The 22497-nt window shown below is 35.1% G+C and overlaps 1 protein-coding gene across 1 annotated transcript; it reads left to right on the forward strand.

Moving 5' to 3' along the window:
• The first annotated feature begins 14688 nt into the window (after positions 1 to 14688).
• Positions 14689 to 15478, forward strand: LOC146900112 (uncharacterized). The gene has a single exon (XM_085733887.1). The coding sequence runs from the start codon at positions 14734 to 14736 to the stop codon at positions 15424 to 15426; it is 693 nt and encodes a 230-aa protein (XP_085590013.1). The 5' UTR covers positions 14689 to 14733; the 3' UTR covers positions 15427 to 15478.
• Positions 15479 to 22497: the final 7019 nt, after the last annotated feature.

Raw genomic sequence — 22497 nt, forward strand, 5'->3', positions numbered from 1 at the left:
CCAGTGAGTACTGCATCCTTATATGGAAGTAGATATGGATTAGTCATTGTTGATGATTACAGCAGATGGACTTGGGTGAAATTCATAAAGAGTAAAGATGTTGCGTGTGATGTATTCAGTAGCTTCTGCACTAAAATTCAATCTGAAAAAGAATCAAAAATTTTGAAAGTCAGAAGTGATCATGGTGGAGAATTTGAAAATGAGCCATTTGAAGCTTTTTGTGAAAAACATGGAATTTTCCATGAATTCTCTTCTCCTAGAACACCACAACAAAATGGAGTTGTAGAGAGAAAGAATAGAACTTTACAAGAAATGGCCAGAACCATGATTCATGAAAACAATTTACCAAAACATTTTTGGGCAGAAGCAGTGAATACAGCATGCTATGTTCAAAACAGGATCTATATTAGACCTATTTTGGAGAAAACAGCATATGAACTCTTTAAAGGAAGAAAACCCAATATCTCTTACTTTCATCAATTTGGATGTACTTGTTACATTCTGAACAACAAGCTCTACCTAAAGAAATTTGATGCCAAGGCCCAAAGAGGAATCTTTTTAGGTTACTCTGAAAGGTCAAAGGCATACAGAGTGTATAATTCAGAAACACTCTGTGTTGAAGAATCTATGCACGTTAAATTTGATGACAAGGAGCTTGAAGATAAAACTTCAAAGCAAGGTGAAAGTTTTGCAGAGATACAGGTTCCTGAAGCTACTCCAGAACCTGATCAGATAGCTGAGTCTGAAGATAGTCCAGAAGCTGAACCCACATCAGAAGCGCAAAATGAAACTGCTTCTGATGAAGCACAAGATGGCTCACATCAAGAAGATCCTCCCAGAAACACATTCAAACACAAGTCTTCACATCCTGAGGAGCTAATCATTGGAAACAAAGATAGTCCAAGAAGAACAAGATCACATTTCAGACAAGAAGAGTCAATGATTGGACTAATCTCAATGATTGAACCTACAACAGTTGATGAAGCACTTTCAGATGATGGATGGATCCTAGCTATGCAAGAAGAGTTGAATCAATTTCAAAGAAATGATGTGTGGGATCTGGTACCCAAACCTCAGCACAAGAACATTATTGGAACAAAATGGGTATTCAGAAACAAGCTGAATGAGCAAGGTGAAGTAACAAGAAACAAAGCAAGGCTTGTTGCACAAGGGTATAGTCAACAAGAAGGCATTGATTACACTGAAACGTTTGCTCCAGTTGCAAGATTGGAAGCAATCAGGTTACTTCTTTCCTATGCAGTTAATCATGGCATAATATTATATCAGATGGATGTCAAGAGTGCATTTCTCAATGGTGTCATAGAAGAAGAAGTGTATGTTAAGCAACCTCCTGGATTTGAGGATATTAAATATCCTGACCATGTTTTTAAACTGAAGAAATCACTATATGGCTTGAAACAAGCTCCCAGAGCTTGGTATGATAGACTAAGTAATTTCTTAATCAAAAATGATTTTAAGAGAGGACAGGTTGACACTACACTCTTCAGAAGGACCCTTGGGAAAGATATTCTTGTTGTGCAAATATATGTTGATGATATAATATTTGGTTCTACTAGTGCATCTCTTTGCAAGGAATTTTCTGAGTTAATGCAGGATGAATTTGAAATGAGCATGATGGGAGAGCTGAAGTTCTTCCTTGGCATTCAAATCAATCAATGCAAAGATGGAGTCTATGTTCATCAATCAAAGTACACAAAGGAGCTTCTGAAGAAGTTCAAACTTGAAGATTGTAAAGTGATGAACACTCCAATGCATCCTACGTGCAACCTGAGCAAAGAAGATGAAGGAGCTAAAGTAGATCAGAAGCTGTATAGAGGTATGATTGGTTCTTTGTTATACCTCACTGCATCTAGGCCAGATATTTTATTCAGTGTATGCTTGTGTGCAAGATTCCAATCAGATCCTAGAGAATCTCATATGACTGCTGTCAAGAGAATCTTCAGGTATTTGAAGGGAACAACTAATCTTGGACTCCTTTATAGGAAATCCTTAGATTATAAGCTAATTGGATTCTGTGATGCTGATTATGCTGGTGATAGGATTGAAAGAAAATCAACCAGTGGCAATTGTCAATTTCTGGGTGATAATCTTATATCCTGGGCTAGCAAAAGACAAACAACTATTGCTATGTCTACAGCAGAAGCAGAATACATTTCAGCTGCAAGTTGTTGTACACAACTACTTTGGATGAAACATCAGTTGGAAGATTATCAGATAACTGCTAACAGTATTCCCATTTATTGTGATAATACTGCTGCTATTTGTTTGTCTAAAAATCCAATTTTGCATTCAAGAGCTAAGCACATTGAAATCAAACACCATTTTATCAGAGATTATGTTCAAAAAGGAATTTTAGATATACAATTCATTGATACTGAAAATCAATGGGCTGATATATTTACTAAGCCTTTAACTGTTGAAAGATTTGATTTTATAAAGAAAAATTTGAACATGCACTTCGTGTCTGATTAAATGTTTGCTTGCTCCTGAATAGGATTTTAGGTTCTGAAGTTAGTTCAGAAGCAGTAGTCCATCAGAAGCTCTTTATTGAGGTTCTGAGGAAAACTCGCTTCTGATGATGACATCAGCATCTGAAGTCCAGAAGCTGGATTTGTTGCTTCTGAATAGTTGAATAAGTGGAAACGTTGGGAGTTACTTTTTAAAGTAACTTCTGGCCCACTAACTTGGTAGTTACTCTGTGAACTTCTTACGTGGCCTGTATGTGTTGGTGTATAACTAAAAAGGGCAATGATGATTTAATAGCTATGAAAGTACTTTTCACGCGCCCCCAATTTTGTCATTAATGTTATGTTTGTTTGTCTCTTTTGAATTGCAATCGTTTTACTTTTAACACTTTGTCAATTCACACACTACTCACTCACAACAAACACATTTGCTCTCAAACCGTTTGCGAAGTAAGCGCATTCTCTCAACCTTAGAACCCTAAAATCTTCATCTTCTTCAAATCTTCGTCAATCATCAAATGGCATCATCAAGCTCAAAAGTTTCAGAATCTACATCAAACAAGCAAAGCGTATCAGAATCTGGGTCCATCTACAAAGAAAAGACTATGGATATTCCATGGGAATCCTTGATAGTCCAAATAGAGTCACCAGTGGACTTTATTTCACTCAAGAAGTACGAAGTAAACATGGAAGGTTTAATAGAAACACAGGAGCTGTCTGAGTATTTCAGAATGCTAAATGGGCCAACATATGTGAATTTGGTCAAGGACTTTTGGTTAAAAGCTGAAGTGTACAATGAAAAGCCTGCAAAAGTTGTAAGCAAACAAGCTGGGTCAAAGAAAGGGAAAATGGTCATGGATATGAATCCTACATCATTTGACAGCTTAGAAATAAGGTCTGAAGTGATGGGCATTCCTATAACCATCACTGAGGAAGTTATAGCTAAAGCTTGTAGAAGGCATGCAGAGGGAAGATTCCAAGAAATAGTCAGGAAGGAAGATGTCCTGCTACAAGGTTACTACAACACTCTTTTGGGTGGGAAGAAAGATGCAAAGCCTTCTGAAATGGAGATTCACAACAGGATGTTGGTGAAGTTCAGTAATGATTGCTTCTTTCAAAGAGCAGGAGGATCTGACCAACCCAACAATCAACAGAAGCTAGCAATTTACTTCATGGCTATTTTGGAAAAGATAAACTTCCCAAGATATGTAATGGATCATCTCTGCTGGGCCATAAACGAAAGCATTACAAGAGAAAGAAAACAAGTACCCTATGGAAGATTGCTGTCTGAAATCTTTCATCAAGGAAAGGTGCTGGAGTTCTTAAAAAGGACAAGGAGTGCTTCTGATAAATGTTTCAAAGTCTCTACTGCTGAAAGGACTATCAGTAGCAGGAGCTTACACTCTATGAAGTTCTTCAAAGAAGCCCCTAAAGATGAGAAGTGGTTAGAGATGACAACTGCTGAGACTGAGATAATCAGGGACTTTCCTCCCATCTTTAAAGAAAGCAACCCTGAAATCTTAGCCAATTTAGTAGCTGAGTACATCTTGGAGGAAGATGCAAGCACTCAGGATGAAGCTGCTCCTGTTAAAGTGAAGAAAGTTAAAAGTGCTCCTGGAGCTGCTGCTGATAAGGTCAAGCAACTGAAAGTTGTTAAGAGAAAGAGAGGAAAGACTGAAACTGTCTACCATAAAGAGAAGTTGGATGAAGCTCTGGACGAGTTAGAGAAAGAAGAAGCTGATCCCAAGTTGAAGAAGAAGAAAGCTCCTCTTGAGTTGAAAAACTCTATGTTTGAAGTAACTCCAGTCATGGAAAGGATGGCTAAGGAATACGCTGCTGATAAGTTAGCAGATAGAATGGAGAAGAAGAAAATTAGGGCTGCTTCTATTCCCATAAAAAGAAGCAAGGACAGATCAGAGTCAGTCATCACAGAAGAGCATCTGAATAAAGCTCTTGATGGGATAAAGGCAAATGAGCACAAGAAGAAGGCATCTGAACTAACCTTCACTCCAATGGTTGAAGTAACTTCTGATATGGAGAAAGAAGTTGATGGGCAAGCTGTTCAGATGCTAGCTGAATTAAAAAGGAAAGAAGCTCAATACAATTTGGAGAGGGATCAAAGGCTCAAGGCTTCAGGTCTGGAGAATTGTGATGAATTTTTCAAGAAGAAGTCTGAAGAAGTCAAGGAAGTGGCTGTTAAAGCTTCAGAAGCGGTTCTGAAAGCACCTAGTACTATCACTTCTGAAGCTGGCCCTGCAGATCAGGTAATCCAGATTCCAGTCACCTCTATCCCCACTTCACCCTCTTCACCATCAGCACCTGAACCAATAGAAGACACTTCTGTCTTAGACAATCTTGCTCTCCACTACTCAGGTGAGTTACCCATAGACAAAGCCTCAGAAAAAGCCTCTGAAACAACTCCAGAAGCAGCTGCTTCTGAAAATGTTGTTTCAGAAAACCCTCATCAACAAACACCTGAACCACAAAAACCCACAACACCCCCACAATCACCAATAGCCATCACTGACCCCCAACTCAACACTCAAACAACAACTTCACCACAACAACCACCATCTGAAACTGAATTTCAACCTTTACCTGAACACTCTCCTGAACCAACTCCTATGGATGTTGACATCTCTCTAGTCAATGTTCAAGCCTCAACCTCCACCACACACATTGATTCTGACCAGCCCTCATCTTCTAACACACAAACACACCTTACCATTCCAGTTCCTAACCCTATTCAAGATTTAGAAATCAGTGATTCTGATCTTGAAATCCTTGAACATCCACCCACAAACATCCTGGAATCTGGATATATTGATTCTGAGTTTCTGACAATCTTGAGTCAGATGCACAATCTGGTGGATCAAAGAAGGACGATTGATCTCACAGGTGCATATGAAGACTCCTGGGCATCACTTCAGAACAGGGCAGCTGAGCTTATTGAAGAGATCAAGGCTAAATGCATCAGAGTCAAGCAAGCTTCAGTCAGAAGGCTAATGGAAAATCTGAATCAGAGTCTTAGAGTAAGAAGTTCTACACTGCTCCTGGCAAACCAGCCTTTCTTCTTTGAAACGGATTACTTGACCAGAGAAGCAAGGCTGTGTAAGCTTCTGAAGAAACAGATGGCACAGCAGCAGCAAGAAGCTAAAGAAAGGGAACAAGCTCTTCTTCAGAGGCAACAACAACTTGAAGAATTGTTGAAGAAGAAGATTGAAGAAATGGAAGAGATGAAGAAACAACAACAAACCAACCCTTAGTTGCACACCCTTGTGTTTTTCTTTGTTTGTTGTTTGTTTTATTTTCTTAGTCCTTGCTTCTGAAATCATCTTGTCTTATTTCTTTTGCTTCTGAATGCTTACTGATTCTGACTGTTTAGCTGCTTCTGACAATTGAATATACATGATTTTTTGCTCTGATTTATTTAGTTCATTGCTTAGTATACTCTCTCACGTTTGAGTTTTTCTCATATCTTTTTGTCTTTTGTGCTAAGATTTATTTTAATTTTTTGATAATGACAAAAGGGGGAGTATATGTGACAAGTATTTAAAGGCTCTGAGCCCCATTAATGGCATTTGAAATTTTTGAAAAACTTCTATCTTTTTACCTTATTGGTATAAGCTATGAATGAACGAAGGAGTATCAAAATTCAAGTAAAGTTAATTGAACCATTCTTCTTATCTATAAGTTAATTCTTTCAATGATTCAATTTTGCTTTTAAGCTCTGATAATAATTATTGCGCGCAAAATGAATTTAATTAACCTGGATAGAACTTAGGGGGAGCTTACAAACCTCACCTTAAAGACTATCAGACTCAGGGGGAGTTTGAGCTTACAAACCTCAGATTCTGAGCTTACAAACCTCAGAACCCCAAAGTCAACTTGTTAATTAGATTAACAACAATTGATCAATTTTAAATACTTTTGTTTGTCATCATCAAAAAGGGGGAGATTGTTGGAACAAAATGTGTTTAACAATAAACCTTAAAGAGTTTTGATGATAACAAGGTATTAAAAATTGTAAATTGGATTAGCTAATATTTGTTCAAGTGTACAGGACCATAATTATAAAGTTACATCATCATTGGTTCTGAATGAGCAAATAAAGAGCTATGGAAACAACAAAAATTTGAAGCTTGGACGCTCCTGAAGGCAACTTGCTACTAAAGAGAAAAAGCGCTCCTGAAGAAATAGCGCTCCTGAAGTAAGCTGCTCCTGAAGAATAGTGCTTCTGAAGACAAGAGGTCCAGAAGCCACATCATCAGAAGCTGCGTCATCAGAAGCTGCAGAAGTCATATCATCAGAAGCTGCATCATCAGAAGCTGCCTCATCAGAAGCCATTTCACCAGAAGCTGAATATCAACTGGATTTGCAAAGAATCAAGAATTGAAGAATCATCAATGCAAAAGCTGTCTATTGGATTCGAAAACACAAACAAAGGATTAGTGGAGTTTTGCAACGGTCATTTCAAAGGTGTTTAAAGGCATGTGTTTGCAATTTGGACGAAAGCGTTGACATTGTACTTTGTACGAATTGTACAACCACGTTCTCCACTACTCTGTTTTGTGTCTGCACTTCAAGACAAGAAAACAGCTCCAGAATACGGTCTCGCCTGCATAGATGTTCCTTTGGATAAGGAATGGATTTCAAATTTGTTCTTCATAGGACAACAACCAAATCAGGCAAAAGATCATTGGTGAAAGATCAAGCTTCAACAACGACTCTTTGGTGTGCTGGCAATTTCACAACGTCTCTCTCACACCTCTATATAAAGGAGTGAAGACCTAGAGAATTGGTAATGCAAGAACGCTGAACGAAAGACTCACAAAGATTTTCACAAGTACCAAACCTCTGCTGAAATTGTTCTGCATTCACTTAGAATTTCTGTGTCTCAAAGTCATATCTTAGAAATTCTTAAGTCCATTGAGTCTGTATCTGATTTGTATTGTGAGCACCTCTGATTGTATATCAAGTGTTCAACCTTAAACAATTTTCTGTGTAATTTTGTTTAGTTAGGAAGTCTCTTGCAGTTGTGCTTGAGCAGGAAGTCTCTTGATTGTGTTCTTGAGCAAAGGAAGTCTCTTGCTTGTGTGCTTGAGCATTGGAAGTCTCTTGCTTGTGTGCTTGAGCATTTGTAATCAGATATTACTCATAGTGAAATCTCCTTGGAAGTGCAAGGGGGACTGGACTACTTCCGGATTGTGGAAGGAACCAGTATAATTGCTTTGTGTCGTTCTTCTTCTCTCTCTCTCTGTTTTATTCCGCTGCATTTAGATTCTGATTATCACTTCAGAAGCTGTCTCACTTAGCTTCTGATCAGTGTGTTCAGTTTTTAGGAGAAACGAAGAATTTTTCTAAAACACAATTCAACCCCCCTTCTTGTGTTTTTCTCACCTTCACAGCTTTACTGTTTTGCCCTTATAGTAGCTTAGTTTCTAAGTCAATTGTAAAGCTATAAATAGAGTAGCACTCCATCATAAACATTCATCTTTTGTTCTTGGAATAAAAGTTCACTTTTATATTATTGTTCTTTTACTTTATTGCTTTCTCTCTTCTTCCCCTATGTCTACAATGAACGTTAGTGAGTAGACACTTCTTTGTCTTGGGATTGTTGGTAAGTCTAATGACATAATCCTAAACAAACCAAGCTTAAACCCTAATTTCTATGTAACCCTAATTTCTAATCTAGATTCACCGTCTTAACATGGATTAACAATTATCAAACTGTGGAAGCGAAAGCGGAGGGTTTGATAATCGTTAATCCATCATCCCAAACATCAATTCATAAAGCGAGAGCGGAGCTTTGATGTTGGAACAAGTGAATCTAGACAATAATTGCAAAACAGTGAAATAGTCTTTGCAATTATTGAGACAAAGAGTAGTTTCAATCCTCTATGCATCTTCTAGTAATCAAGTCAGCGAAATAGGGCTTGGTTACTAGAAGTAAACTCTCACCGGACTTTCATCGGAAAGGTGAGGGGCTAAGGGAAACCGGTCTTTAGAAATTAAGGTGTAAACCATGAAATTAGATGTTTAAGTCTTGTCTAGTGAAGGGTTTGTTATTATGATAAAGTAATAATCCCAAGGCTCTTTTATTATTATTGTTATTTATCTTCAGCAATTAACCCCCTATTTCATAATCTTTCTTCTCTTCTAATCATTCTCTAAAAGCTAATTGAATTCACAACTCCCTAGCGGAACGATACTCTTCTTACTACTATTACTTCGATAGGCCGTGCACTTGCGGTTTGGCTCTATCACTCACCATTTGGTCCTCTTTCCATCAACAAGGTCGTGGTCTCGTTCTTGTTCATTGTTGACAAGGTGTTTCTGGATCAACCTTTTTTATCATTGCTTATCTCATGTGGAGAAAAGAATAAAGCTTTGAAGATGCTTTTCAATTTCAATATTATTTGAAGAATTCTTGTGTTACAAATTCTAACATGGGTACAGTGTCAGAAAAGAGTAGTAAATGTAAATTCAAGTAAAAATTCTAAGGCTATGCCTTCAAGTCCTAATTATGTTCTTATGATGTTATAGAATGCCTCCTCTTTCACCTTATGGCCCACTTCATTTGGTACCTAAAATGGTGATAAGCCAATAAAACATCAAATGCAAATCATGTGATTCTCGTGGTGCTTTTAGTGTTCATGTTCCGTCTATATATGTTTGGATTGTAAAAATTGTAGTTCTGTTATGCAAGATCAGCAGCTACGTTGGTCTGGTCGTTCATTATGAGAAAATAAATGCTTCAAACGATAACATATGTGAAAATGAAGAGCCAGTGGACATGTTATTGCTCGCTCCAAAAACAAACAATTTGACGGAGAAATAACGGTGTTAATATAAAAGGGAGGTGTTTGTTTATTTTTTTTTTTGATCAAGCAAAGAAATACTATAAAAGACCTGGAGAGGGCCAGAACCCTTAACAACAAAAGTACTTACATCAAAACAAAAAGAAGGTACAAAACATTACTAACAATGAAACTGCTAAAAGAAGAACAACAGAGAAATGGCAGAAGCTACTAGCTAATCACCCAGGTTCACAAAGATCTTTGGAAGTACCCTTTTGAGCACGGGTCCTCATTCCGGCTGAGTTGAAGCTAGTAGGCTTCACTTTGTTCACCTGCTTCTTTTGCTTTTTATCTGCCTTAGTGCTCTCTGACAACCTTGGATAGTGCTGCTCAACCTTGGATAGCTAGCAGGTGTTTGTTTATTTGATAGAAACTTAAGGGAGGTTAGTGTCAGTTTTAAAATTAGAGGGGGTCTAACTGTCTTTTTAATAAACCTTAGGGGAGGTGAATGTAATTTTCCCTAATTTTTTTAGCAAAGGTAAAACTAATTCATTTCATTAAAGAGTAAGAGGTACAAACAAGATGGTACATCATGAAAAATATGGGGGTTATGGTGAGACAAGGAAGCTCTAACTATGTTACGAACTACCTTATTTGCTTGCCTCCTAACATAACTCACAATAAAATTATTGCGAGATGACAATAGATCCTTACATCTAGAAATAATATCTCCAAACTCATTATGTGGAGTAGAGTTGGAGTCAATAGTGTCAACAAGTAACCTACAGTCAGACTCAAAGATAACAGATGTCATGTGACGATTAATAGCAATGTTTATAGCCTCAAATAAGCCTAACGATTCAGCTTCTGAAGGAAAAGAATTGAAATAGGAATACTTCAAGAAGCCAAACAACAACGCCCTTGAGGAGTCTCTAACACAGATGCCAAGACCTGTAATAGTGTTGTTATTAAAGAGTGCACAATCCACATTATAGTTCATCGTGAGAGGCGGATGTTTTTCCCACACAGTTTGTTCATGTGTACCCTGACTCGGTTTCCTTGCTTTTTGCATATACATTTAGATTCTTGGAGAGAATTTTTAGCACGTTGCACAATAGATCCGCAAAGTGTGTATGTGCCTTACCATAACTTGGTATTTCGACTTTTCCACAGACTCCAGAGAATCATGGACGTCATCTCTTATTGTTGAACCAGAATCCTGTTAAAAAAATCAAAGAGAGGACTAGTAAAGTTGTTAGCAGTTCACAATAAATTACGAACAGTGTTGTCCATCCTAATTAATTCCCAACAGTACTTCATGAGTGTTGGGCACACACAAAAGTGTCAATGTGTAGTTATCATTCACAAAGTGATTCCATGCGCGAATATCATGAATGGTACGCGCATGGAGGGGCAGAGCTTTAATGGCCGAAGCATCGTCAATAATTCCATATTGGTTGGAAAGGAAGTAGACGGTTTAAGTGTATGGAGAGTGTGAATCCATGGAGAGGACCAAACATTAATTTGGGAACCATCAAAGTGATAGGGTTTTGGGAACTCCAAATGCTCCTCCATGTAAAGCTTGGATTGTGACCAATATTTGCATCCAAGAAATTCATCCTAGGGAAATATTTGGATTTTATAATACGAGTAAGTAAGGAGCTAGAGTCATTGAGGAGTTTCCAACCTTGTTTACTGAGAATAAATAAATTGAAAGCTTCCATGTTTCGGAAACCGAGTCCTCCTGAACTTTTGTGCAAGGTAATTAAGCGTATCCCATCTCATCCAATTAATTCATCCACGACCATTCTTCTTAGAAACCCAATAGAGTGAATTCGTTATTCGTTCAATCTCATCACATAAGGTAGAAGGAAGGAAAAAGGCACCGATACAATAAGGTGAAATAACTTGAGCAACATATTTAATGAGAACTTCCTTACACCTGCCAGTGAAAGAGATCGAGAGCTCCAAGATTGGCATTTTTTTTCCATATTCAATCTTTGAGGTAGTTAGATATTGCTTTATGACTTATACCAATAATCGAAGGGATACCAAGATATTTACCGTTGCCAGTGATTTTTGTGACACCCATCAAGCTAGAGATAGAAGTGGCCACCTCATGAGATGTATTCTTACTAAAAGCCACAGTTGACTTGCTAAAATTTATGGCTTGGCGAGACTCAACTTCATAGCCCAAGAGAATATCTTTGAAATAATTTTCTTCCGGTGTAGTGGATTTGTAGAAGAGAAAGTTGTCATCTGCAAAAAGAAAGTGACTGATAGGAGGTGCTTGTCGACAAATACGGTTAACTCCTGATGTTTGATAAGAGCGGAAGGGCCCTTGGTGCACAAAATGTACAAGGAGAGAGAGGAAAACCTTGTTGAAGCCCTATTTCCGGAGTGATTGGACTAATTCAATCTTCGTTAAAAAGGACATGGTACACAACAAAAGTTACGCACATCATAATCCAGGTTATCCAACGATCACAAAAACCCATCTTCTTCATAACAACACCAAGTTAGGACCAGTTAACACTATCAAAGGCTTTGGAAATATCAAGCTTAAGCGCTACCTCACCTTTTTTTACCTTTATGCTTGCATTTCATAAAATGAAGGATTTCAAACGCATACTGAGCGTTATCCATAGTTGAACGGGTAGATACTGTCGCGTCATTTTTTGGAGATCAAGACTACTTGATTAGCGTTTAACTCACCTTTTATTTTACAACTTTGAAAAAAATTATTTAAATTGGGGGGTCCGGGGGTTGGTTATATTTAGGGAAGGTATTAGCACCCTAAATATTCGTAGTACTCTACGAGAACCTCTTGATTTTATTTAACTTTTTGTGCTATAAACTTGCTTGCTTTTTTAAAAATGGAATTTTGAAATGATTAAAAAAAAAGAAGACCTAATTATCTACATTTTATTGATTTGGAAGGACGAGTGTCCTCTGCCTACGTACCCGTGAGGGATCAAAACCTCGTAGTTCGGGGTTGAAATTGACGTTTGATTTGTTGTGTGTTTTTTATTTAATTTTTGAAAAGGTTTTAAAATGAAAAGCCAAATGGCAAATGAGAATTGGTTTGTATTTTTTATATTGAAAAAAAAATAGACTCAAAGTATGATTAAAGTTGATTTGATATTTGATTAAGAAAGAAAATAAAAAGGACGATCACTTGATTGAAAATCAAGGTTTATTATGAAAATATTTTTGTGATTTTTGATTTTTTGAATGTTTTTGTTGTTTTGGAATAATAAATGAAAATTAAACTAACGGAGCTATAAAATTAAAAGCGCGTGAATTTTTGTAGTGACGTTGGGTCACCACAAAATCCATAATCTAATTTTTTTTGTATTTTTTTTATATATATAAAGCGATAAAGAAATAAGAGACACACACACACACACACACACACACACACACACACTTTTCTTATTTATATTTACATTGGACCTAAATACATTCTAATTGCAGGAAAATAAATGACAATAATTAAAATGCTAAATAGAAATAAAATAAAATGCTAAAAAGAAATAAAATGCAAGAAAATAAAAGAAAGGGACAACCGAAGGGACAAAAATTACCTAAGGGACAAAATTCCGAAGGGACAGAAAAAAGAGAGAGAAGAAAAGAATAGCTCGTCAACACAAGCTAAATGAGGGAGAAGAGAGAAAAGTTCTTTGACAACTCAAGAGAACTTTTGGTGTGTGAAATTGTGAAGGATGAGAGCTCTATTTATAGGTTCTAAGGTTGATGAAAAATGGAAAATTGGTTTAATGCACTTTGATGGGGATTTGAATGAGATTGATGGTTTTGGAATGTGATTTGAATGATTTTTCAAATGGGAGAGTTGACATGTAAAAATGGCATGATTGGTGGCACACTTGAGAAAGAAAAAAAAATTGGACCTTGACACTATATTTTTTGACAATTTTTGGACTCATTAAAAAAAAGTTAATAAAAACCTAAAGAAGTAATTAAACGAAAAAAATAAAAACAAAATGGTAAAATGGAAAATAAAAAAAATATAAAAATCAAGACTGAATAAAAATGAAAGATAAAAATAAAAACTAAAAGTTAAAAAAAAATGACTAATAAATTAAAAAAGTGAGAAGAGGTATTGATGATGAAACGCGTTCCTGATGAAAAATGGGAAGAAAGTTTTGACTCTACACTGATTATGGCATGGCTTGGAGGAAAAATATTTTGGACCCCTGGACACTTAATTTTGGACTCATTGACACTTTGGTTTTTTTTACTTGGAGAATAAAATAAAAGTGACTAAAATAAAATATGAAAAATGACTAATTAAAAGCTAAAATAAAAATTGGAAATAAAAACTAAAATTATAAAATTAAATAAAAGATGGAAATTAAAGAGTAAATAACAAATAATAAAAAAAATAAAGAAAACTAAAATTATAAAAATATAAAGAGCGAAGAGGGCCCGACTCGGAACCAAACATGAGGTATTTTAAGATACCTTTCTGCTGAAATTTCCTTTGAAAAGTCAAAGACTATTCAGGGTCAGACAATGTATGAATGTAGGATGTTAGGTCAAAAATTGGGGTATGACAGATACAAATGCAGCTTGCTCCAGGGAAATGAAATTCCCGATCAAATGAACGGATAGGAATTTGAATATTAATATGTGTGTATATTAACAATTATTAACGAAACCCTTCAAAAAAAATTTATTAATAATGAAGTTAAAATGTTTGCACCCTGACTCAGGATCGTGGATACACCAGTGTCGTCAACATATCACATTTATTACATGACTCTCTCGTCTTTTCTCTTCCCAAAATCAAAAATAAAAAAAATAAAAATCTCTTTCCTATCCCAAGGTGTGTAGGAGTTTTTAGTGTCCACACTCATCTTTTTCCGACATTTGAAAATCAATGCATGCAAGTGGTAGACAAGCAGTATTATTTACTATATTTAGCATAACGGTAATTAACACGTTCTCCATTACACTAAGGAATACGACGTTTATAGCTAAAATGGCGAATTGATGATTTTTTAAGCGTTTGAACTTAATTTCATATTTGAAAAAATCCATCAGTACACGAAAACGAGAGCTTGATCATATTATTCATATAATAAAGGAAATTAATTAGGTTTACATTAATATCAAGTTCTCTCACATCCCAATGCATGTGTTAAACAAAAATCTATTATATTATGGACGTTAAATTCATAGTACCATATTGGGCTAGTATCGGTACAAATTCTTCGGTGTTCTATATCAACAAGTTTTTCTATTTTCATTTCAATTAGTCTAATAGTATTATTCTATCTTGTATTAATTATCACATCTAATATGTGGGACAGCACGTTGCAAAATGCGCATTTGCAATACTTCATGGCCTAGTTTCATTCCTATAAATACCAGTCACATGAATTCTTAAACCTCAGTTGTGTGGGATTTCAACAATTTTACAAATGGCAACTTCGAAAGTTCTCAGTATCGTTCTCTTTGTGCTGTTGGGCTTAAGCATATGTTCTGCTGCCAGAAAACTCATTGTTGGGGATGTAGGTGGAGGATATGGATATGCCGGACCAGGCGAAGGAGGTGATGGATATGGTGTTCCTGGAGGAGGAGGCGAAGCAGGCGGTGGATATGGTCCTGGTGGACCAGGTAAGGGAGGTGGTGGATTTGTTCCTGGTTACCCGGGTGTAGGAGGTGGTGATTTTCCCGGGGTAGGAGGCGGTGAGTGTGTTCCTGGTTACCCGTGTGAAGGAAGTGGTGGACATGTTCCTGGTGGAGGAGGCGATGAAGGCGGTGGATATATTCCTGGTAAACCCGGTGAAGGAGGTGGTGGACATGTTCCTGGTGGAGGTGACGGTGGATATGTTCCTGGTGGACCAGGTGAAGGAGGTGGTGATATTCCTGGTGGAGGAGGAGATGTAGGCGGTGGGTATGTTCCTGTTGGACCGGGCGAAGGAGGTGGTGATGTTCCTGGTGGAGGAGGCAAAGGAGGCGGTGGGTATGTTCCTGGTGAACCTGGTGAAGGAAGTGGAGGTGGTGGTGGAGGTGGAGGAGGTTATCCCGGTGGAAGTGGTGGTGGCTACGCTAGAAAAATTACTTGTTTTTATATATGGTGTTTTCCTGTTGGTCGTGATGGTTATCACTAAGCTTACTGATATCTACGTAAAGATTATACCTAGCTCTCTTCCTAACCATATCATATATCAGCTTTGCTATATGTCAAGAATGAAATTAACCCGAAATGATCCCGAGAGCAGAATCAACCAATGATAAAACAGTGTTTTGCGGAATTCAAGGCATGTTGGTGGGAATAAGGTGGAAGTCAACAAAGACGGCCGAATGGAATACACCTCGGGATAATTTCGGGTGCCTCAGTTTCGGGATAAATAGTATTTTTCATCATATATATAGAGCTGCTATATGCAGCGAAGTTTAATGTCCCGAGAGCATCCCGATAACAATTTACCCAATAAAAATGCAGCTTTTCCACAATACATGGGAGTCGGTGGGAAGTTTCTTTCAATTTTACACTGTACACGTCATTCTTGAAACCGCTCGGGACACATCTATTCGCTAGATTTAGCATTTTTCATATTATATATAGAAAGGAGAATAAGATATGGTTGTGAGGGCATATGAATTATCTTTGCATTATAGTTTTCTTTTGAAAAAATCTTTGCATTAAAGTTGAATGTTGAATGAATTCAGATTGATGCACCACTGATACGGTTGGAAATCAATTTTTTTTATTACATGTCCACGATAGATTTAAAACTAACAATATTATTAGTTGAAGAAAGAAAATTAAAGAAGGTGCAAGCTAATAAATCAAAATTGAATTGTAGATCAAATGATTGGATTTTTAAATTAAAGGGATTGAAAAAAACTGTTTAAGAAGAAGGTTAATATTTTAAGCTAGGCTTAAAAAAAATGGTGATTTATTATAACTAATTAAACAAGAATACTAAAATTTCTTTCATAAAAATGTTTGTATAATTTCACTTTTGAAGGTCCATACTTGCGAGATGCTCATTATATTTAATTTTTTCTTAGGAACTCGTTATTTTGTGTCTATTTATATTTATTAACTAGTTTAGCCAGTAATTTTTACCAAATACTTAATATTCAATTATTAGTCAACTTTTTTTCTTAGACATTCCATTTGTTAAAATGTCATCTATATTTGCTAACTTATTCAATATTTATTTATTATTATGACTAACATATCCATAATGCTACTGACCAAGAAGAATCAATTAGAAACAATTAATAAAATGTAAACTTTGAATTGCCTATTGTCACATAATTCCGCATCATAGTAGTTACTATGTTGGTGATCGTTGAATCGAGATCGAACAATTCATATTTTAAAATTGGGGTTTTAGTTTTTAAAACTAATAAAAAATCTGCTTGAATTCACGGTGTGATCTTTTAGTTTACATGCTATAGTTTATTTATTTAGTTTGAATGATAAAAAATCTGTTGGACTCATGATATGGAGTAACCTTTGTACCTTTGCATTTATGATGTGATCTTTTAGTTTGCATGCAAAGTGGCTATTATTATTTGTTGCAATGGGTTTGATCATATATATTATTTTTATTTATTTGTTTTTTTGGTTAAGTAGTCTGATGGTTACAAATTCATCTTTAACTCACATAAATTCTAACTAACTAGTGATTAAGAAAATGTTGGAAAGAAAATATATTGCCATCCCTTTTCTTATTTATGCTTCATTTAGCAAAACAATATTTTTTTATGGAGTGCTCTGAAATGAAAAAACATCTTTAACTATTTGGAATGAAATAAAAACCTTTACCACAACTTTTAAAAGAGGTCTACAATTTTGATTTCAACTGCAACATCACAATTTTAAGTAAACTGCATTTGCAACACAATTTTTAAAAGAGGTCTAAAATAAATAATGTATTAGCATAAGTTTGGACGACCCGGTTTGGATTTTTATGAAATTGCATTGAAATAGCGTGGCTGAGCAGAAGCCTAACATTGTTATATCGTAAATTACACTCTCCTACCTTAACAGAAGCTTGAATACACTCTCCTCTTTTCTTATGTTAAAATATACACTATCCTCCCTAGAAAAATAAATTTTATACTCCTCTCCTTTATGAGATGCTGGAATTACAACTATCTCCTTTAATAACTTAATATACACTACACTTTAATCTATGTTAATATAAAGAAATATTTTTATAATATATATTAATTTTAAATCACCATTTAAAAAAAATCCGTTTCTTTATAATTTAAATGTCAATGATAATCAAATTTAAATATTTTGTTAGTAATTTTATAATTTAGAGTATAAAATTCACTTTTAAATAACCATACTCAATCGACTTTAGTAATTTCTCACATATTTTAAATTAATTTTGGGTTGTTTCATATTTTATAATAGGGTTTAAAACTATATATTAATGAAATTATGAATAAAAAATAGTGAAAAACATGTATTCAAAGTTTGATTATATTAAAATTTACCCGCAATATTGCTATTTTTCTTTGAAGTGTGTTAGATTATTTTTTTTGCTAGATTATTAAAAAAAAATATTGAGGGACTAAAGTGTAGATTTTAACTTAAGAGGAGAGGGGAATGTAATTCAAGCTTCTCTCAAGGGAGGGGAGTGAAATATTTTCTAATATGTTTTGAATAAGAGAGAAAGGAAATATATATTTTAACATAAGAAGGGAGGAGAGTGTAATTCAAGTATTTTTAAAGGGAAGGAAGTGGTCCCGTGAGCATAGCTCAGTTGGTAGGACAATGCATTATTATATGCAGGGGCCGGGGTTCGAACCCCGGACACCCCACTTATTCACTTTATATAAGGTGAATTCTAGCCATTAGTCTACCTGACAAAAAAAATGAAGGAAGGAAGTGTAATTTACTCTTAATATTAATGTTTAGGCTTAATTGCATGTTTGGTCCCTTATGTTTATTTTAGTTTTCAAGTTGGTCCCTTATGTTTTGAAAGTTTCAAGTTGATCCCATACGTTTATTTTAGTTTTCAAGTTGGTCCCTTACGTTTTGAAAGTTTCAAGTTAGTCCCTTATGTTTATTTTAGTTTTCAAGTTGGTCCCTTATGTTTATTTTAGTTTTCAAGTTGGTCCCTTATGTTTATTTTAGTTTTCAAGTTGGTCCCTTATGTTTTGGACCGACTTGAAAACTAAAATAAACATAAGGGACCAACTTGAAAACTAAAATAAACATAAGGGACCAACTTGAAACTTTCAAAACGTAAGGGACCAACTTGAAAACTTTTAAAACGTAAGGGACCAACTTGAAACTTTCAAAACGTAAGGGACCAACTTGAAAACTAAAATAAACATAAGGGACCAAACATGCAATTAAGCCTAATGTTTAACATACAACAAAAAGTGAGATTTGATGTGTCTGACGCAGGTCCAAATATACCATTAACTTGTGAATGAAAAGCTATTACAATTATTTCTAGTGATTCTACATGAGAACATAATAAGTTACTACCAGGCCCGACTCTTGGGGGTGCAAACACCTCAATCGAGCTGGACCTCCTCTAGGCCTTATACTAACTTGTGAATGAAAAGCTATTACAATTATTTCTAGTGATTCTACATGAGAACATAATAAGTTACTACCAGGCCCGACTCTTGGGGGTGCAAACACCTCAATCGAGCTGGACCTCCTCTAGGCCTTATACTAATTGTTATAGCCCAGTGTTGTACACTATCCCCCACTAAAAGAAAAAAATATTCCTTATTCTCTTTCTCTCTGCTGATACCATACGTCTTACACTCTTCTTTTATACGCTTCATACGATTCACAATCACCACATCACGACATCATCACCGATTCACCAATCTCACCATCAGACTTTCCTTCTTCTTCTTCCTTCATACGCAGGGGTTTCGATTGTTTTCCCCTTTCCAAACCTCCAGTCCATACGCAAATACGCTGATGCGTTCTTCCATTCCATCACGGGTCGGCCACGGCATCACCGTTAAGTTTCCTGAACATCCAAGTTTCAATGTTGTTTCTTCTTCAGAAGACACTGATCATTGTAGTTTCTCAAATTCAGACAAATTTGGAACTACCATGAAATCAGGGGAAGAAAGTGATTACACAATAAGGGATTTGACTAGAATTCAAACTCTTCATACAAGGGTCATTGAAAAAAAGAATCAAAACACAATTTCAAAGCTGCAAAAATCAACAAAGAAACAATCAAATTCAAAGCAGTCCTACAAGGCAGCAGTTGCTTCGGTTGCGGCGGCTTCGCCAGAATATTCAAGTCAGCTTGTGGCAACTTTGGAATCAGGGGTGAGTCTTGGCTCTGGTGATTATTTCATGGATGTGTTTATAGGTACACCACCTAAACATTATCCTTTGATACTTGATACTGGTAGTGATCTTAATTGGATTCAATGTGTTCCTTGCATTGCTTGTTTTGAACAAAGTGGACCATATTATGATCCTAAAGAATCTATTTCATGGTGCTACTGGTTTGTTAGGATTAGGAAGAAGACCATTATCATTTGTTTCTCATGTATATGGAAGTGATTTTCACCTTTGAGTGTACAACATATATACGACACCTTGTATTTATCTTTTAAAAAATTTAAATAGAACATTGTTCCTTAAAAAAAATACGTTTTCATTTCATTACGGGCCTCTTTTCACTAACAAAGCTGAACCTCCGGATTCGTAGGAACGGCCTTGGCTACTACATACACAATCTCATAGGATGATAACTAACTTTCCTATAAATCAGGGAAGTAGTTATAACAACTTTTCTAGCTAAATTTAAAACTCACTTAAGCTTCGATAACTTGTGCAGCAAGTAGTTATGGTGTATGGTGTTCTTCTTCCTTATCATGTAGCAAGCTTGATTCCAATGCATCAACAAGCATAAAAAATCAATTAAAATATAAAGACCAATGCTGCACAATTATATTTTTCTAAATTATATATAAAAAATTATGCGACCAGAACCATATCACAAAAAGTAGAGTAACACTAGAGAGTAAAGAGAAAGAACAACCTTGCACTTGGCAAAAAAATCCATCAATATGAGGGTAAAACATGGCAATCTACTTCTCAGATCCATAAAATTTGTACTGAAATCCAAGAAAAAACACATAAACAACCCTTGAATATCTTAAACTATGAAAGAAATATAATTTATGATAAAAACTACAAACACAAAAACTCACTTGGTGTTTTATGGGCTAAACCATGCATGATTCTTTTGGAAACACAGAAAAAAAACGTGTAGAAGCGGGGAGCGTTGCAAATCATGAACAAAAATTGCTCTTATCTTAGATACTATTAATTTCTTGTTATATCTGAAACTAAGATAATAACAAAAAATCATATAACTATAAATTTATTGTTTTGCTCACCTAGTGTTTTATGGGCTAAACCATGATTCATTGTGGATGCTCTAACAACAACTAGTCATGCTTTAGAAGAGCAATTCCTAAATAAATACCAAGCTCGTGAGTTCGGCTTTGCTCCATTTATTGTTTATTTATGAGAGAGACAGATACAGATGATGGTTTAGTGGGATCCACTAAATCACTAACTTATCTCTTGTGATTATCTCTCTCATAAATGGACGATAAATGGAGCAACACCAAACTCAAGCTCGATGAGATCACCAAAGGAATAGCTATCTATGTAGAGTCCAGTCCTATCATATGAGAGATCGACTTATATTTCTTAATTTATGTTAAATGGCCAAAACGACTTATATTTGAGATGGATGGAGTAGTTAATAAAGATAATTTGATAAAATAACTACTCTTTGTTTTATTTATCATATCACTTTAATCTGTGTAAAATTATCAAATACAACATTTGTTTTGGGCAGAGCGAGTAATGTTTAATTGAGAGATCTTTCAAAGATTTAGTGTATACATTTACTACTGCCTCACAAATTCAACCCTAGTCCCTATAATATCATCTTTGAAAAAAAATTAAAACTTTTTAATATCTCTTAATTGAAGAAGCTCTATTATATGAAATATAGATATATAGACTCGGCCATCAAAATTATCTCCTCTAATATCTTTAAGATTCTTATCAATACACCCAGCATAGTCAATTTGAAGCATCGTCCCACAATAATTGTGATTTTTTTTTTTGTTGAGGTAAATAATTGTGATATTTAACAAGTTCATACAAATTATCCTTAAAAAAAAAAAGTTCATATAAATTAAGAATATGATATATATAACTCTTCAGAAAAATAGAATATATAAATAAAAATAATAAATTTGCTAATTTATCCTTTTTTGAGTGTTACAAATTATCCTTATGAAACATCAATTCATTATCATCAATACGAAATAGGAAATAATAACTTCACATGATTTCTTGTTGACAATAAACTTTTTATTTTCACTTAAAAAAAAATTTAAGTGGTTAAATTTTTTTGACAATAAACTTAGAGAAGTAGTATTACAATGTTTTTTGACAAAGCATTACAATTTTTTTTCTCTAACCAAACGATTGAATTTAAGTGGTTAATGGGCTTCATCAAAAGACAACTTGTTTGGGAGAACCCAAATTCGATTTATGAATAAAATAAATGTTGATCAAACTTTATTCACAAATAGGCCAAACTATGTACTATCAGAAGCCTCTTCCCATAAGAACGAGATTATCACATGCATGATTACTCCCTCTTTTCGTATTTATAAGACACTTTTTCAAATTTTATTTCTCTTTAATATAATACCATTTACAAAATTTCACATGCATTAATGATTTCTTTACAAAAATATTTTTATATTAATTTACAAAGAGAAAAAAATATTTTATCTCTTATGATATTAATATTTAGGCTTAATTGCATGTTTGATCCCTTATGTTTCTTTTAGTTTTCAAGTTGGTCCCTTATGTTTTAAACGTTTCAAGTTGGTCCCTTACGTTTTAAAAGTTTCAAGTTGGTCCAAAACGTTACTCACGTTGGAATAAGTTAGTCCCTTTCGCGACATGATATTGAGTTTAATAAAACCAAAAAAATTAAAAAAAATGGTTTTAAACTGATTTTCTATATAAGTTAAGTTCTATCACCCATATTGCCAACCCAAATCATTAAACGTTAAGTGAGGGGAGGGACTAACTTATTTCAACGTGGGTAACGTTTTGGACCAACTTGAAACTTTTAAAACGTAAGGGACCAACTTGAAACTTTTAAAACATAAGGGACCAA

This window comes from Medicago sativa, chromosome 8 (genome assembly GCF_051527215.1).
Source record: "Medicago sativa cultivar Bolivia chromosome 8, Bolivia_mono, whole genome shotgun sequence".
NCBI lineage: Eukaryota > Viridiplantae > Streptophyta > Magnoliopsida > Fabales > Fabaceae > Medicago > Medicago sativa.

What these genes read in the sequence shown, in the direction of transcription:
- LOC146900112 (XM_085733887.1), top strand. Translation starts at nt 14,734, where the DNA reads ATGGCAACTTCGAAAGTTCTCAGTATCGTTCTCTTTGTGCTGTTGGGC.